General features: G+C 43.3%; 1 protein-coding gene across 1 annotated transcript in view; it reads left to right on the plus strand.

Moving 5' to 3' along the window:
• Window positions 1-19,498, plus strand: part of GSS (glutathione synthetase) — an 880,848-nt gene that overhangs the window by 837,601 nt on the left and 23,749 nt on the right. The window contains exon 11 of the mRNA XM_044090175.1: window positions 18,238-18,427. Within this exon, the coding sequence (XP_043946110.1) occupies window positions 18,238-18,427 (190 nt within the window). The remainder of the gene's footprint in view (window positions 1-18,237; window positions 18,428-19,498) is intronic.

Raw genomic sequence — 19,498 nt, forward strand, 5'->3', positions numbered from 1 at the left:
GACTCCTTTTCCCATGCCTTGACCACTTTTACAGAGTCAAGGATTCCTACAAGTACCTGTATAAGAATCCTTTCACTGTTCTAGATGTGGTGTCAATGGATCATAGGACAGGAGATGTCTCTGCTCTTGCCAAGAATCATATTCTGTTTGGTAACATCATTTATACTGTTTCTGCCTTTTCCTTCAGGGCCTTAAACTGCCAGATCCATGCCTTCCTTTAACAAATCCTTTTGGATAAAATGAGGACTAAGATAGAAGGGATCATAGATAACCTGAGACTATTGTTACTTGATTTGTGTGACTTATTTTTCTAAGTTGCTGAGAAATGTAGTTGTAGTACTGCAGATGCATCATGTAGGGCAGCAGCACTTGGGTCGGTTATGAAGTGACATGCCTACAATGAGAGCTATGCTCCTGCTAGGCAGTATGAAGCCAAAGATCCGTAATGCCCCAGTAAGTAAGGCATTTTAGACCCTACGCTTATGAGGTATGTAAGAAGTTGGAGGAAAAGGGTAAAACCACCCAGTCAGTTAGAAAGATTTTTCAGTCCTTTGTGTCTTGGTATACCTGAAATTTTCCCATCAAGCTCTAGCCTCTCAACCCCAGACAGGATCCAACCATGTATGTAAAGTAAAATAAGGAACGTACAAAAAAGAATTGCAAGCAAAATCCATAGAGAAGCCTTGTAGGGTCCTCAGGGATGGGAACATTAGAGGGTCCGGCCATCACTCAGCCAGTCTTCCCCCTGTCCTAAAACCACCCCAGCCCTCTCCTATAAGCCATTCAGACCTGACCTCCCCTGCAAAAACTTGGAAGGTGCTTCTCTCTCTTTCTTTGTGAAAAAATAGGAAGAAAGTATGTAGTACAAATAGGAGCTACCACAATATAGGAAACTGGTATAGCCTTTAATTCCTAGAAAATCTCAGTTCAAGGGAATTCCCCCAGTGCCCAGACATCAGTTGGAGCTCCTTCCACAAGTTCTAAACAAAAAAAATCATGGTATCCCTATGGAAGGAAGTTCAATGATTTTACTCCAGGCTCTTTCTTACTCCAAGAAAAAAAGAACCTTTGAGGCCCATTCTAAACCTTTCCCCCATAAACAAGTTCCTAAAGGTCCCCATGTTTAAGATGCTCGCACTGCAAGGACTTCTGCCAGTCATTCCTCAAATGGCCTTCATGGTGAATGTAGGTTAAAAAAACATATACACACACACACACACACACACACACACACACACACACACACACACACACACACACACACACACACACACGTACGTTCCCAGAGCCAAAAAAACACAGAAGGTAGCTCAGATTTGCAGCAGAGGGAAGGATATTATCAGTTCACTGCCTTGCTGTTTCTCTTGTGCACTGCTCCTAAAGTGTTTGGCTCCAGTAATAGTTTTTTGCAGGACAAAATGCATTCATATTTTTACCTACTTGTATAATTGAATACCTGATCCTAGCAGATTTCAACCAGAGTGCCACAAACTCTTGAATGCTGAAGTGTTTCAGTGATCTGATACTGATGGTTGACAGGGAACAATCCTTCCTAATTCCCTCTTCAAAACTGATTTTTCTGTGAGAGTGCTTGGACATCTCTCAGTGCAGAGGCTTCGTCCTGCAAGAGAAACTGGAGACACTGAAGGACCGGTTTAACAGTACCATTCAGAAAGAAGAAATCCAAAACAAAAAGAATAACTCAGACTCTTCAGGTACATTGCCTCATGCATTTTGACAACCACCTTATTTTAGGGTACTTGCACATGAGGAAACTCCGTTGGTACTTGAAAAATAGGTGGTCTTAGCATGTTCACCCTCTGGAAAATCAGGATTTCCCTGCTGTCATACATAAGGAAACCCAGCAGTGTACCCAAAATAGGGGGATGCCCTTCCAGACCCTCAAACCAACAATGATTCTTACCACAGACTTCTCAGACATGGTATGGAAAACTCATATGGGGAAATCTCTAGGTACAAGAGATCTGTGGGACAAGATGAGGAAGAAATGTACAAGTGTCAGAGACGATGGCAGTCATCCTGAGCCTAAAAGCCTTTTTCCTTACTGTGAAGGAGAGAGTGCTGCAAGTGAAAAACAGGCAATACCATAGTCATGTAATGTACAAACAAGCAGTGAGGGACTTGTCCCTACTTGCTGTACAAGTTGGCCATGCAGACATGGGAGATAACCACAGAAGTAGGAGTTTCTCCATTGCCCTAGTATGTTCCTTCTGTTACAGAATGTAATAGCAGACTGAACTGATCTTAATCTGATCTTTATAAATGGATGTTACACAATACATCATCACCAGGGATGAGTGCACCATACATAGACCTGTTTACTTCCCATTGGAATAGGCATCTGAGACAGTCTTGCTCCAGTGTAGCAACTACAAGAGTCTTGAAGGGACAGATGCCTTTTTCCTGAATTGGACAGGTCAGTTATTTTTCACTCCCTACCCCCCATTCCTTTAATCCCAAGTGTACTAACATAAATAAAGTATTAGTGGCCAGAAAGGATTCTCATAGCTCTTTTTTAACCAAGACAACACTTGTTCCCTTTCTTGTACAACCTAGCAAGAGGAAAATTTGGTATTGCCTCAGTGAGTGAACCTACACACTCAACACAGAGAGTTCGTGCTGCTCCTCAGCCTGGCCACACTGAGACTGATGGCATAGTTGATCGTGCCCTAATCCCAAGCAGACACAAATATTCGGAGGAAATGTTAAATATTATGAATGGGGGCTAAGAAACCCAACGCACTAAAATCTTACCTTGCAGAGTGGAAGAGATTCTCCTTTTGGTGACATTCCAGGGACCTTGATCCAACAAAGGCTAGAATGGCTTTGGTCTTGGAACACCTGTCAGACCTGTAAAAATCTGATTTAGCCAACATTATAACTCTGTACTTTTGCTGTATCAGCCTGTCTGCCCATGGAGAATCCCCTTTATATTCTAGAGTCTAGACAGGCTCCCCAAGATCTTTAGTCTATTACCTTTTACCTTTGTGTTGATCACTTCCCCTAGAGCATCTGCAGTTGCCTTCAGCTCCTAGAAAACCACAGTTCAATGGTAGTCCCCCAGTACCCAGAGACCAGTTGGAGCTCACTCCACAAGTTCTAAAAAAAACATGCTGTACACCTCTGTACCTTTTAGTAAACAATTCCTGAGGGGAGTCAGCCATGTCAGACCCTCTAGAAAGCAGATTGCTCCACCATTGGATCTCAGTTATGTACTAAAATTAACTTTTGTGTTGTACCACAGAAATGTGCAATAGGCTGCCAGTGCAAACTAGAGCCTGTTTGGTACTGAATACCCTTATTTGCATATTGCTTAACGATAGCTACTGCCCACCAGTATTTTTGAAAGGCAGCAAAGGTATGCCCTCCAAAGCACAGATTAGTTATAACTAGTCATAGATCTCTTCAAGTAAGTAATCTTTGCAAAAATGCCTCCTGCCTGCTGGAATGACATACCAGAGAGCAAGAAAGAACAGTCCTGAACTCAACATTCAAATGAAACTTAAATCACACCATGATGAGCTAAACAAATGCTTCTACTTCAGAGATAAAGCCTAATGTTAGTATCTCCATAACCTTTAGTGTGGTTTACTGTCTTTATCTACTTAACTGCATTTAAGATTTTTAAAAAATGTCTAGTGCATTTTGAATACATACTGGGATCAATACATCTGCATGTATACAATTAAGTGATATTTACATTATTTTATATATTCTGATTGTTGTCATGTTTTGTAATGTGAGAGTGTTCAATCTCGCCTTTGTTCTTACACATGGGTTTGGAGCCGATCCTCGGCTCCGTGCCGGCCGACTGCAAGCTCTGCATCGAGAAGAAGCTCGAGGACATCTAATACCCACAATCCCCCTCTGCCTTTACCTCAGATCTAGTTTGCCGCTGCTGCATACGCATCGCTGGAGGCTAGCTCGAGGCTTTTTACAGATAAGATTTTAACTATTTTGGTTAAATTTTCAAAGAACTTCTTTAAGAACTATAGTTATAGAAAGTTAGTGTACGGTGTGTGAGTAGAGCAGAATTCTCGGTACCATTAGATTAGTTTAACTTAGTTTAACTAACTGGTATAGAGTTTTTCGGGGCCTACCACCCCAACTTGAATTGACAATCGGACTTACAAAATACCGGATTTGACTTTTTGTTACCTGGATTGACTATTACTGGACTGGACTGTTCTCTTTCTCTTTTCATTATGTCTGAGAAAATGAAATCTGGCTTCAAACGTTGTCAGTGTGGCCAAAAGATGTCGGTCACAGACAACCACAGTTCCTGTGTCTACTGTCTTGGCCCTCTCCACTTACAAGAGGACTGTTCTATTTGTCACTCGTTTAGTGGGAGGGTCATGACAGATAGGCGCAGGAAACTGATGGATAGAGGATTGTTGAAACCCTCTTTCCAGGAGGCTCTGGATGCTTCAGACCAGGCATCTAAGTCCTCGAAGGGGTCGAAGACGTCGGAGCCCAAGTCATCGGCTCCGAGCTCTTCGGGTATAGTTAGATCACCGGTTCCACAGACTTCGGGGCCGAGTGTTCAACTGTTGGCAGTTTCCGAGCCTCGAGTCTTGGAACCGGTGACGGAGCTCCCTCCACCGACTCTGTTGAGGTCGGCTCCGTCTTCGATCCCTTCGACTCGTTCTTCCAGGCCTCTTTCCGACACCGATGTGGACCGTGTGGTGCAGAAATTGATGGAGCATACGGCCCTATCCAAGCTTATCTCGGTCTCCTCTCAGTTGATGTCGAGACTTGAAGGCCTGCCACTATCTCCATCTGTTCCTCCTCCGAGACCTGTCCACTCTTGGAGCCGGAAGAAGCTGAACTGATGATTGTGGAGCCCTCGGTGCCAGAACCGTCTTTTCTCGGTCGGCACCGTTCACCTCGACTCCATCCGATCCGGTACTGGAGTCTCGGGGCCGAAGATCCATCCTTGGTTCCGGGACCGAGAGTCGGACCGATGTTTCGTTTCCGACGCTCCTCTCGGGCCTCGACACGGATCGACTCGGTTCCGTCCTCGGGTCGGTGCCTTCGGTTCCTGTTTCGGGATTCTTCCCATTTCTTTGGAACCGGAGATACCTCGACTCGGGACCCGGGGCCTTCGACCTCATGAGGAAGGTGTTGTCTACCCAGACAACCACATCAGCAGGTACAGCTTCTCCTCCCCACAAAGGACCGTTATCCTCCTCTGCACCCACGGCCACGTCCAAGCGTCGGGCACCAGTGTCTCAGCCACCCCTGGAGGGTGCCCCCTCTTCCTCGGAGGCTTCTTCGGATGCTCCCCACGAAGAAGTCCCTAGGAAAAGACTGTGTAAGAGGAGACACTTGGATTCTCCACAAGAATCCTTGACATCTGATACTGACTTAGATGAGTCAGAAGGGTCCCCTAAGTCACCTTCAGAGGATGTCTCTTTTCTGACATCTTGGAGATCCTAAAACAGAGAGGTGACTGGCAAGCCCTCCCCCCTTCTGAGGATGAGTCAGTTTTGCTGAAGGCATTTGGTGCTCGCCCTTCCTCCTCCTGGGTCACTCCGCCCTTTGATGAGTTAATGGAATTAATTGCTCGAAGGGCGTGGGAGACTCCTGACACGGTGGAACCAGTCCCTAGGAAGCCAAATAAGTACATTACGGCACCACAGGACAAGGCTTACCTCACCAAAGGAGTTCCAGTAGACGCCATGGTGGTGGCAGCGGCCACAAAAAAGGAGATGTCGGAGTCTTCCTCATCTGTCCATCTGCCTAACAAAGATTCTAGGACCATGGACAGATACGGGAAGCGCATTTTCAGTTCAGCGGCTTTTTCTATGCGTTCCCTGAACTATTTGACTCATTTTACACGTTTACAGAGGGATCTAGTCAAAGAGTTGGGAGATACCCTCCAGGGTACTACAGATGCTGCTGTTTCAGAGAGTTACAGCGCATCTCAACACCCTTACGTCCATTGTAAACTCGTCCATGAGGCTGATATCCTATGCAGCCGAAGGATCGAGTAGGGCAGCGGCTTCAGCGATTGCTCTTCGTAGGCAATCCTGGATGCGCTTGTGTTCGCTTATGAAGCCTTCAAGTCTTCCTTTACTAACGCCCCATTTGACGGAGCCACACTTTTTGGCCCTAAAGTAAAGGAGACCCTTACCCGGTGTGAACAGGAGGGAAAGACTCTGTCTGCTGTCGGAGTCCGTTTTTCCACCCCTTCCAGACCGTACCCCAAAGGGCAACGTGGTGGGAAAATGTGGTTTCGAAAACCCCAAGGATCTTTCCCAAACACACAGGGTGATGCCCCCTCTAGAGGCAGAGGGGGGGGCAGAGGTGGAAGACGCCGCCCTGGCGGCAGAGGGGGTCCGCAAAATCAAGGTGACAGGGATAACCTCCCTAGAAAACCTTTTCAGCACTCCTGAGAGGAGGCCCGACTGTCCTGCTCTGGAGGCAGTCGGGGGTCGCTTAGCTTTATACCCTCAGGCCTGGCAAAACCTCTCTTCAGACAATTGGGTAAAAAGCATTGTTACCAGAGGTTACAAAATCCCATTTCTATCCACACCCATTCCAAAGAGAAAACTCCCAGATGTACCACCCCATCTGCGAGACCCAGCAGCTACAGAAATTTCAAAGCTGCTAGAAAAAAGAGTCATCCAACCAGTCCCAGCGGACCAAATAGGATTCGGAACTTACTCAAGGTTCTTTTTAGTTCCAAAGAAAACAGGGGACTGGAGGCCGATTCTGGACCTAAGCCATCTCAACACCTTTGTCAAGAAGGAAAAGTTCCGAATGGTCACGCTTCAATCGATCCTTCCATTCTTACGGAAGGGCGACTGGATGTGCTCGATAGATCTGAAGGACGCATACTACCACATCAAAATGGCCAGGGCGTCCAGGGATCATTTGCGCTTCCGGCTGGGAGCCAGTCACTATCAGTTTCGAGCCCTGCCCTTTGGTCTGACTACAGCCCCAGGGTCTTCACCAAATGCATGGCAGTGGTAGCGTCTCATCTGAGGCGCCTAGGATTCCAGGTGTTTCCGTATCTGGACGACTGGCTCCTGTCTGCCACCACCAGGCGTCAACTGATACAAGCCAGGGATTACACCCTACAACTTTGTACACACCTTGGCATTTCAGTAAATTTTGAAAAATCGTTGCTACAGCCATCACAGCATATCTTATTCATAGGAGCGGAATTAGATACGCGTCATTTAGTTCTAAAACTTCCTACAGAAAGAATAGTAGCACTTCAATTCAACATTTCCCTTCTACTGTCGTCCAGAAAGTCTCCGGCAAAATTGTTCTGAAAGTTTTGGGTCTCATGGCAGCTTCTCTCATTGCGATACCATTGGGAAGACTGCACATGAGAGTGCTACAATGGCTTCTGTTTGCACAATGGTCATTCCAACAACTTCCACTGACTCACGAAATTTTGATAACGAAAACATGCAAATCACACCTAATGTGGTGGTTACAGACTTGCAACCTATCCAGCGGAAGACCATTTGTGCTACCCGCACCGTCAGCGACGATAACCACGGACGCTTCCCTGATCGGGTGGGGGGGCATCTTTCAGGGACAGACAGTCCAAGGCGAATGGACCAATCTGGAGTACAATCTGCACATCAATGTTCTGGAGTTGAGGGCAGTGTTTTTGGCGTTGCAACACTTTGCTCCCCTCCTTCCTCCAGGGACCATTGCAGTTCAGACAGACAACATGTCCGTAGTCTGGTACATAAACAAGCAAGGGGGAACCAGGTCTTACCAACTATGCAGAGAGGCCATGAGAATTTGGCAATGGGCAGAGTCCACGGTCGCTTTCTGATCGCAACGCACATCCCGGGGTCATCCAACGTCATAGCCGACAGGCTGAGCAGGCAATACTATTGCCTCACAAGTGGTCCCTCAAACAGTCAGTTGTGCGAAGGATTTTTCGCAAATGGGGCCAGCCTACCTGCGATCTGTTTGCGTCTCCAATGAACGCCAAATGCAGGAGCTACTTTGCCCTATTACCCCCTCCAGGGGAAGTCCCCAGGGACGCGCTGGTGCACGATTGGCCCCCGGGTCTCCTGTATGCTTTTCCTCCATTTCCCCTGATTGCAAAGTTTCTACAGAAAGCCAACAACCTTCAGAGGACTATTATTCTCATTGCCCCGTTCTGGCCTCGTCAAATTTGGTTCCCCTTTCTATTGCGTCACCGCATTCGGGGACCTTGGATGCTGGACCCAGAGCCAGATCTACTGACTCACTCGTCAGGAGTTCCTCACCCATCTCTAGAATCTCTCCATCTAGCAGCTTGGCTGCTCCGCTTCCCTTTCTAGCCAGGTCGATTCCACTTACATCGGTGGTTCAAGATATTTTAGTAGCTTCTCATAAAGTTTCCACTACTAAGACTTACACCAGTAAGTGGAAACGTTTTGTCTTTTGGGCAGAGTCACATCATTTGGACCCTGTTAGAGCTCCGTTAAACAAGGTTTTAGAGTTCTTGACTGAACTATTTCATGAAGGAGCTTCCCCGGCTACTTTAAGAGTACAGTTAGCTGCCATTTCTAACTATCATGTAGAAGAATGTGGTGCGCCTATTATGGCTCACAGACTGTCTAAAGCCTTTTTAAAAGGTTCTTTTCATATCAGACCACCAGTCAGAAGTCCGACATCACCGTGGAATTTAAACCTGTTGCTCTCTAAATTGATGTTGCCACCCTTTGAACCAGCCTCAAGTTGCACATTGAAATTTTTGTCATGGAAAACTTTATTTCTAGTGGCTATTACATCTGCTAGACGAGTGTCTGAGCTTCAGGCCCTTTCTGTCAAGCATCCTTATTTAATATTTCATTCTGACAGAGTATCCCTACGCACTAATCCATCCTTTCTTCCCAAAGTTTGTTCTTCTAGTAATATTAATCAGTCCATTGAACTACCCACCTTCTTTAAGAACCACTCTAATAAATTGGAGTATATGTTGCACAAACTGGACGTCCATAGACAACTCAGATTTTATTTGGATAGAACAAAAGATCACAGGAAATCTGATCAACTATTTGTAGCTTTTGCTGACAGCAGAAAGGGTCTTGCAGTTACGAAACAAACTCTTTCTAAATGGCTAACTGACTGTATCACATATGTTTATGAAGCCTCTGATCAAACATTATCAACAAAACCCAAAGGACATTCAACCAGATCAGTTTCTACATCTTTGGCTCACGCAGCTCGCTTACCACTAGACACTGTTTGTGCGGCTGCTACTTGGGCTAAACCACATACATTTATATCTCATTACAAAGTGGACAGGGTTTCTAGGGATAGGGCAACCTTTGGTTCCACTGTGCTCAAGAACGTTCTCCCTTGAGTTCCTCAGGATTATGGAGCTAGGGACGCTACCCATGTGTAAGAAAAAAGGCGAGATTGAACACTCTCACATAAAGAAGTTATGTCCTTACCATAACGTTCCATGTGGAGTGTTCATCTCGCTTATGGTTACACTCCCACCCTTCCCACCCTTAGGAAGAACGTTCGATTTGGTGTCTGGTCTGGAGTATTCTCCTTCTGCTGTTGCAGTATTAGTGTTACTATCATACCCTTGGTATGTTTGTATATATGTACTTTTATGTATATAGTTTGGCATGTGTGCGTGCTTTATGTCTGGTTTGCTTGCAAACTAGATCTGAGGTAAAGGCAGAGGGGGATTGTGGGTATTAGATGTCCTCGAGCTTCTTCTCGATGCAGAGCTTGCAGTCGGCCGGCACGGAGCCGAGGATCGGCTCCGAACCCATGTGTAATAACTAAGGCGAGATGAACACTCCACATGGAACGTTATGGTAAGGACATAACTTCTTTTTATTTGCTGTCTAGCTCTATGTGAGTCTTCTGTGCCTGTGAGAATAGTATATGCCACATAGCTCATTGTATAAACACACACTGCTTTTGAATAATGTCCTTCTATTCATATGTTGCAATATTCATAACATGAGCGAGTCTGCCACAGGCAGGTTAAAAGTAAAAGAGGAGCCAGAAACCCTTATTTTGCCAAGTCTTCTACTACTACTCCTGCTGTTCAGAAGCAGCCTTTTCTGAGCAAGCCAGATAGTCTATGACTGCCAGCCACTCTGCAGCCAGACCCCACTGTTCTTATGCCTTTCCCTGCTTGGAAACAGATCACCCAAGACTCCTGGATTCTTTCTGTTATCCCTGGAGGATATGTCATGGTATGGAAGACTCTTCCTTCCTTCAGGGGTATTCCTCAACCCCCAAAAGACCATTTGGAATTTTTTTCCGCAGGTGATTTACACCTTGATTTCTCAGGGAACTATTCAAGTACCACCTTCCCAAATAGGCAAAGGATTCTTTTCAAGAATGTTCATAGCCCTCAGAAAAGATGATTCTTGGAAACCCATTCTAGAGCTGTCGCATCTAAACACATTTCTGCCAGCTTTCTTGGATGCGTTCTCTCCTCTGCTTCTAAGTGTCCAGACAAGATGTTGCTTTCCTTAAACACTCTGCTTCCTGTCATTCTTCCACAAGGCTTTCATGGTGTTCTTGGACATTAAGGATGCCTATCTTCACATCCCTATGCATCCTCTTTACAGGAAAATTCAGTGCTTTGCTATTGCTTCTTCACATTTTCAGTTTTCTGCCTTGCCTTTTGGTCTGTCTACGGCACCAAGGGTCTTCTCAAAATGCTTAGCTCCTGTTATTGCCTTTTGCAGACTCAGGGGTATTCACATCTTTCCATACCTGGATGACCTCCTTCTCCAGGCTCACTTGTCAGACATTCTTTTACAGAACCTTCATTTCACAGTGTCTCTTCTGGAAAGACTAGGATTCGTTATAGACTTTCAGAAATCCTTTCTTACTCCTTCAAAAGACAATGTCTTCCTAGGATTCTGTAGGAAGATGCTGTTCTTGGTGGCAGTTATCTCAGTTAAATGAGTTTCAGAACTCTGTGCCTTAGTGAGCAAAAAAGCCTTTCCTGGCATTCGCCAGAGTGGCACTTCGTACTGATTCCTCCATTATACCTGAAATGATTTCTGAACTGGCACTTATTTATTGATTGATTGACATTTGATGACTGGGAGTCCAGCTGGGTCAGGAACCCATTTTCAGCGGAGGGGGGGGGGGGGGGGGGATAGAGCTCCACCTAAACAATTACAGACAGTAAAGATTATACAATTATAACTAAGCATTACATTTGTCTCTAGAACAGATGCAGACATTTATAGATTTGCAGAGTTAAGTGGACATGCATTCTTTTCTAGGACTAATACAAATTGTCATATAAGTGGATTACAATTTAAGGAACATTATAGTTTGTTTAAATAGCAGATCAGTGAGATTCGTAGACATAGTAAAGCAGACAAGTTGTCAGATATAGTAGTTAGGCTTTTTGGATGAAGGGGATAAAAGCTTGGTAAAGGTGGAGAGAGAGGAGGAAGAGAAGCATTGTGTAGGTTAGTGACAGCAGTAAGGGAGACTGGAAGAGATGAGGGATGAATAGGGAGGCAGATGTGAGAGTTGATGTGTAGGAGAGAATTGTGTGAGATAAGGTGGGGAAGGTTAAAATGATAGATATTCAACAAGCTATGGGTGGTGGTATAATGAGAGAGAGAGATTAGTTAAGAAGAATAGGACACTTTTGAATAAGATAGGGGGTTATAGAGGCAGTAGTTCAAGAGGCTGGAAAGGAGGGATTAGAAGCAATAATATAGAAATTGGTTGCCAAGGTAGTATGATGGAGAAGAATGGTTGCCAAGGTAGTATGATGGAGTAGATAGTCATGTAGGGAAGAAGTAGGGGTGGAAGTGAAAGTCAAGGAAAATAGATTTTGAATGGTGGTCTTAAAAGCACTGGCAAATGTGAGTGTTGAGACAGAGATTTTTAATGTAAGTTTATAAGTATTAAAGTAATCTATGGCAATGAGGTTTGGAGGTAAGGCGTTCCATAGCTTTGCAATGACATAGGAGTAGAGGCTGTGTTCGGCTCTTTTGTTAGGTTTGTAAACATTTACTAGCTGTTTGTTTGTGGAATGGAGATTTTGGGCGGGGGTATAAGGCTGTAAGATATTTTCTAAGGCAAGGCAGCTGTCAGGTTTGTACATGATTTTATGAGCAAGAGATAGTTGTACAAAGTTAAGGTAATGGCAGAATTCTAGGCAGTTTAATTTGTTAAGGGTATGACAGTGGTGTGTGCTGTTTGATGCACTATTTGCAAATTTGGCAATTTTATGATAGCATGATTGGAGCTTGTATTTTAGGGATGTATGTAGGTTGGTAAAAATAGGGGCCCCCATATAGGAGGCATGGGGGTAGGAAGTTATTGGCTAGAGTCTTTTTGGTGGGGTTATCCATGAAATGTTTGTGTCTGTAGAGTTTACCCAGTTTAAATTGTGATGTGAAGTTCTTCTATCTCGCCGTTCATTCTTACAGATGGGTTCAGAGCCAATCCTCAGCTCCGAGTCGGCCAACTACAAAGCTCTAGGTCTTCAGACAGCTCGAGGCCAAGTCCCTATCCCATGATGCACCTTGCGTTACCTCAGATCTAGTTTGCCGCTGCAACAGGTTGCTGGTTTCTTCACAGCTCGGGCCAGTATAGTTTTTTCTTCTAGAAAAAGTTTGACTTTATAAACTTTCATAATAGTTTTTCAATTTAATAACTTTCAAAACTAGTTGAACTAGTGTGTAGCTTAACTTTTGATAGTTCTTCTATAGCCTTTTTGGCCTTCGTTTATCAGGCCTTTAGTATCTCCCTTCCTTTCTTTTTGGTGTGCCTTTTTGTAGCTTAGAAGAGTGTTAGTTTAGAAGTGTGTTTAATAGACATTTATAGCTTATTAGAGTGTGTTTCTGGAACATTAACATTCAGATTCTATTTAGCGTTATAGAGCTCTTTTGTTTTTTTAAGGGCTGCTTACTATGTAAAATACTTGTGTGTTCATTGAATTTGTTGAACACTTGTGTGTCTGTGTGTGTGTGTGCATGTTTTAATATACCTTTATTACAGGACTGACTCTGTCTGGGGACAATTGCGATTCAGACTGACAACATGTCGGTGGTCTGGTATATAAATAAACAAGGAGGATCCAGGTCCTATCCCCTTTGTTGGGAGGCCCTAAGAGTGTGGCAGTGGGCTACCTCCACCCAACGCTTTCTGATAGCAACGCACATCCTGGGGAAATCCAACGTGACAGCAGACAATATTGAGCAGGGTAATCTTGTTGCCTCACAAGTGGTCCCTCAAAGAAGAAATGGCGGAAAGAATATTCAGCGGATGGGGCTAGCCTTGCTGCAACCTCTTTGCATCCCCCATGAACACAAAATGCAGAAGCTATTTTGCCCTAATCCCCCCTCGGGGAGATGCCCCAAGGGATGCACTTGTACACGATTGGCCTCCGGGTCTCATTTATGCCTTCCTGCCAATACCCCTGATATCCAAAGTGTTACAGAAAGCCAAAGCCCTGGAAAGGACCATCATTTTTGTAGCCTCTCACTCATTAGATTTGGTTCCCCTTTCTTTTACCTCATCTATCGGAAGATTCTTGGATTCTAGACCCAGTTCCAGACCTGATACACTCGTCGGAGGCTCTTCATCCCTCCCTTCAGTCCCTGAAATTGACAACTTGGCTGCTCGAATTCCCAACATAGCCAGGTTCCATAATCTCTCAACTGAAACACAACATATTTTAATATTTTCTCATAAATCATCTACTAGGAAGTTATACCTCAGCAAATGGAAGAGATTTTCCATATGGGCTTCCCAAAATAACATTGACCCTTACCGAGCCCCTATTTCCTCCATACTAGAGTTTTTGACTATGCTTTTCAACAAGGGATCGGCTGCAGCCACCATTCGTGTGCTGCTCACTGCGATCTCTAATTTCATCTGGGTACTGAAGCCTTTAATGTAATGTCATACAAGCTATCCAAAGCTTTTCTCAAAGGGACCTCCACCTGAGACCACCTGTCAAATTCTTTATACACCTTGGAATCTAAATTTTATGCTTTCACGCATCATTCTTCCACCGTTTGAGCCAGCTTCTTCATGCGATTTGAAATTTTTGTCTTGGAAGACTGTCTTTTTAGTTGCCATCACATCTGCCCTAAGAGTTTCAGAGGTACATGCTTTGTCTATAAAACCCCCTTATCTGATTTTTCATTCTGATAGTTGCACTATGAGCAAATCCTTCATTCTTACCTAAAGTTTGTACTGAAGCTAACCTTAATCACACTATAGAATTACTGTTTTTTTCCCCAAACACACCAATAACTTGGAGTACATGCTGCACAAACTTGATGTTCACAGACAACTTCAATTTTATGTAGATAGAACCAAAGAATTTAGAAGATCTGAACAACTTTTTGTTTCCTTTTCAGACTCCAGAAAAGGTAGACCTGTTGCAAAAACCATTCTGTCGAAATGGTTATCTGATTGCATCACCTTCACTTACTCAGCTGCCAATACACCTCTGCAACACAAAATAAAGTTTCATTCAACCAGAACTGTTTCCACATCTTCAGCCTTTACTGCCAGGCTTCCAGTAGATAGTATTTGTGCAGCAGCCACTTAGTCAAAGCCTCATACTTTTATCACTCATTATAAAGTTGATAGGGCCTCCAGCGACAGAGCTTCCTTTGGTTCCACTGTCCTGAGGAACATACTCCTATGAGCCACCCAAGAAAGATGGTGCTTGGAACGCTACCCATCTGTAAGAATTAACGTTGAGATAGTACAACTTCTCATAAAGAAGTTATGTACTCACCATAACGTTCCATGTGAGTTGTTCATCTCACATTCATTCTTACTTCCCACCCTCCAACCCCCTCCAGGCTTTTTCGAGGACCGAGATTCATGTTGTATCATGGTTGCTTTCTCTTTTCTATGGTTTCCTTACCTAAAATAGGGCTAGAGTGGCATATGGCATTGTTAGAGGCACTAAACAAGATCTGAGGTAACACAAGGTGCATCATGGGATAGGGACTTGGCCTCGAGCTGTCTGAAGACTTCGAACTTTGTAGTTGGCCGACTCGGAGCCGAGGATCGGCTCCGAACCCCATCTGTAAGAATGAAGGCAAGATGAACAACTCACATGGAATGTTATGGTGAGTACATAACTTTTTTTTGATTGTATTAAGTATACTGTGTTCAAAAGTAAGTTTGTCATCTATTATAATAGCAAATAATTTTGACTGACTTACAATTTCACTTTGAGTATTATTTTGTGAATATATTTTGAAATTATATGCGAGTTGTTTTGGTGAGAATAATTTGGTTTTATTTAGCTTGAGTAGTAATTGTGCATCATCTAGCCAGGTTTCAGTAGAGGTAAATGCATTTTGTGTAATTTAAGAGATGATTATTATTATTGGAGGAGATAATAGTGGAGTCATCAGCGTATTGGATGAGTGTACTTTGAAGGGAGGCAGTGTGAAGTTTATTAATGAATATATTGAAAAGCAAAAGACCAAGAATAGATCCATGAGGGACTCCTGTACTATCAACTTGGTAATCGGATAGACTTATTTTCCATCTAACACATTGTTGTCAGTAAGAAAGGTAATTGGAGAACCATTTTTGGATGGATTGCGAACATTCTAAGGTAGAAAGTTGTTGTATAAGTTTATAGTGTGACACTGTATCAAAGGCCTTTGATAGGTGTAAAATGACTGATGTTAATTTACCAGCATCCGTAGCTTTATTTACAGTATCTGTAAAGGATAGTAGTGCTGTGGTCGTACTATGTGTTGGCCGAAAACCATGCTGGGTTGGTGTAAGGAGGTTGTTGTCAGAAAGAAATTTCATAAGTTGTATGTATATACATGTTTCAAGTAGTTTAGATAAAAGTGAGAGAACGGAGATGGGTCTGTAATTTGATAGTTCGTTAGTTTGTCCTTCTTTGTGTAAAGAAATTATGATAGATTTTTCGAGAGTTTGGGAATGCTAGATTCTGAGATGCATCTATTGATTAAAATGCTGACTGGGTAGGCTATTGCCTAAGTATTCTGACGGAAGATTGTCAGCGGACAGGGAGCATGGTTTTAATTTAAGAAATTTATGTATTAGTGAGGTAGCTGCAGATTGTATAGAGAAAGTTGTTGGTGTAGGACTGGCTGTAGAGGAGAGGTGCTGGGTTAGTATTAACTGAATTAGATTGGTTTATTTTTCCACATGGCTAGAGTTTGTGTTAGGTATGGGGCTATATATGAATTTCAGTATACTATCAATGAAGTGGGAGTTGAGCATGTTAACTGTTTGAGATGGTTCTTTGTCTGGGGCAGGAAATGGGTTTTGTGTGATTCCAGGAGTAAGGAGTGCTGAAATAGACTTCTGGAATTTTCTAGGGTTATTAGTTTGGCAAGATAATTGCTGAGAAAAGTAATTTTGTTTCTTAGCAATTGTTTTGCCCTTATTGTATAGCTGCTTGTATTTTAGTTGGTTGGTTTCATTCTTATTTTTGTGCCAGTCTTTCCAAGCTCTGTCTCTGGTTGTTAAAACTTGTTTTGTAGATTTTGTAAGCCAGGGTGCAGGGTTTATTTTTGTCATTTTGGTTCTGGGAGGAGCTAAGCTATTAAAGGTGTCTAGGAACACTTTGTTAAAGTGAGTTATAGCATCTTACTTATTTAACTAGACCATGCAGCTTCCAGTCTTTTTTTTTTTTTTTTTTTTAACACTGCAGTAATAAAGTAACAAACCCTGCTTTCCCTAGACATGCGTATGCAGCTGATGCACAGAACCAAGGACTTTAGAAAAATGGATCAGCTGTTTGTCTCATTTGCAAAGGGAAAAGAATGGAAACCTGTCAACAAACTGACCTTTTCCAACTGACTAGCTCATTTAATTGCTTTCTGTTATCAGTGTCACAGGAAAAAAGTCCCAAACCATATTAAGAATCATTCGACTAGAGCCACTGCTGGCACCTCAGCCTTTCCTAGAGAAGTCGCCACCTAGGCCATTCCTGAATCGGATACATTATCCTCTGCACACATCTTTTGCATGCATTGTGATTTGTTGGGCTCCCTATTGAAATGTCATCACTTGAAATGCAGAGTGCCAAAACACCAAAAAAAAAAAAAGACATAAAACACAGGAGGAGAGCGAATTTCAAAAGTTGCTGTTCTCCTTAAAACTTCTTTTTGCTGGGGGGGGGTGTCTCCCCAAACTTATATAATTCTGAAATCACCATACCTCGGAGAAGAGGGAACATTTCAAGAAATGGCATCTTGGACTTAGTATATGCAAGTCCGATCTTCTGGCCTTTCAGTCCTCATATTTCAGGATTCTCTGTAGCAGGTCCCAATATTTCAAATGGTTACCAATTTGGTGACTGCATCTACAGCCAGGGCAGGATATGCATCTGCAATCCTGCAGGATCTCTAGTCCTTCTCCCTAAATTCATTGCTATTGGAGTCTTCCCAAGAAGTGAGGAGTCTAGTAGTGAATACTACAGTGAACATAGTACATTTGTGTTACAGATTTACCATAAATGTAGAGTTTCAAATAGTTTCACAGTTACAGTCCAAGTTCCCTTCCTTCATCCCCCTCCTTTTGCATTCCCTGCTGTTTGTGTTGTTCACATCAGCCACTAAGTGAAGGCAGCATTTTTATCCATAGGTCATTCCTTCACCTGACAACCCTGTCAGACTCCCCATCCCTCCTTTGTTGGCTTTCTTCCTGGGGAATAAAGATCCGGGTATCTTAAGGTGGACCAGGTCCAGTGATATAAATTTCCTTTGGTTCCCCTAATTCTGGCACCAGAGGACTTTCCTCCAGGTGTTGTTAGGGCAGTAAAGATCTAAAGGTAGTGTCAGATGCCACACCCATTATACCACTGATGTGCTCATGTCTGTGTGGGAGGACTTTGGCCAAAGCACAGGGGAGAGGGTAAAATTCTGGAAGATTAGATCACTGCGGGCTACGTGCAGGCACTATATCCTAAACAGTAAGGACTGCAGTAGTCAAATTACAAGAACATCTACATATATGGTAGGTCCCACACAAAACTGCTTTCTGAATCCATATCAGATGGCCTAATAAGTAACACACAGAGACAATAGTTACAGTGTATACTTTATGAAATGTATATTGCAAAGTAAATTCTCTGGAATTTGTGTACCACATGACATGCTGTTCACTGTAATTCATTAGTATTTAAAGGTATGTTTAGCAGTGCTTTAGATTTAGGTTTTAGCTGCTAGGTAGTAAAATAGCAGTATTGTTTGAGAATTAAATTCTTTTTTATTTGGTTACATGTAGGAAATAACATATATGGTGAAGAGATCAGAGTGGTTCTGGAGGGTATCAAAGACAAGCCAGAGAGGTCATCTTATATTCTGATGGATCGAATTAGGCCACAGCCAGTGAGGAACTGCCTCCTGAGATCTGGGATGCCTCTGAAGTTGTCTGAGAACATAAGTGAATTAGGAATGTTTGGAGTCTATGTACGGTAAGATGGTATCAGAATTGTTTTTAACCCATAGTGATCTCTTTCTGCCACCCTGCATATTCTTAATCACTGTAATGTGTTTTCAGTTAGTAATAACTGTATTTCCCTAAAACCCATCCTTCCTTAGTGAGATGATCATTTCTTGTTTTTAACACCATTATTAACCTTTCACATTGCACAGTGACATAAGGATACACACAGTTATAAAACAGAAAGCAAACCATTACAAACATGTTTCTTTTTCATGCATTATAAATATATGGTTTATTTCGTTACAGTTATCATTCACATAGATTGCTCAATTCCTGCCTTCCCTGAAATTTCACTCTGCCTCATGACCACTGTGTTCTGCATGTATTTTTCCCACACATAGGTTCATAGGTTCATACTAGGCTATCTGCCCTAGGGCATTTATAAGCCTAGCCAGAATGTGTTTGGCTTTCGCCACCCATTTTAAATTTATTTTGCTATGCCCTTTTTTGAGGTTAGTATACTGTGCCTCTGTCTAACAGTGACACAGAAGTGATACCCGGGGTAAACCTACGATCTCCCATCCACTCATCAAGATTCCTCTTGAAGAGAGTCACTGAGGGACTCTGCCTAACCTGGACTGGGATTTTATTCCAGAGTGAAGGGAACCTCTGGGTTATGAATCTGTCCCTCCAGCATGTCCTATTTATTTCAGTGCTGAGGTTCAAGTCTCTCGAGCGCGTAGCTCGATGGGATTTGGATTTTCTGAGGTGCAGCATGTCCATTAATTCCGGGTTGGACATGGCTTTATACATCAGGCACAGATCGCCTCTGAACAGGCAGTATGCCACTGAGTAGAGCTGGAGTTTCTTTAGCCGGGCAGCATATGGCATCTGTTTGAGCCCTTTGATCCTCTTGGTGAGGTACTTTTGGGGTCTTTTCCAGTTGCTGCAGGTGTCTGGTAAGGTACATCCCAAAAGGGGCATTGTACTCAATTATGGGCCTGATGAGGGATGAGTAAAGAGGCACGATGACCTCCCCTGATCTAAATGTGAATCCCTTCATGATTAGGTGGGCTATATAAAATGTTTTTCTAACCAC

Source organism: Protopterus annectens, chromosome 12.part0, assembly GCF_019279795.1.
Source record: "Protopterus annectens isolate FY-2018-M chromosome 12.part0, PAN1.0, whole genome shotgun sequence".
Lineage (NCBI taxonomy): Eukaryota > Metazoa > Chordata > Ceratodontiformes > Protopteridae > Protopterus > Protopterus annectens.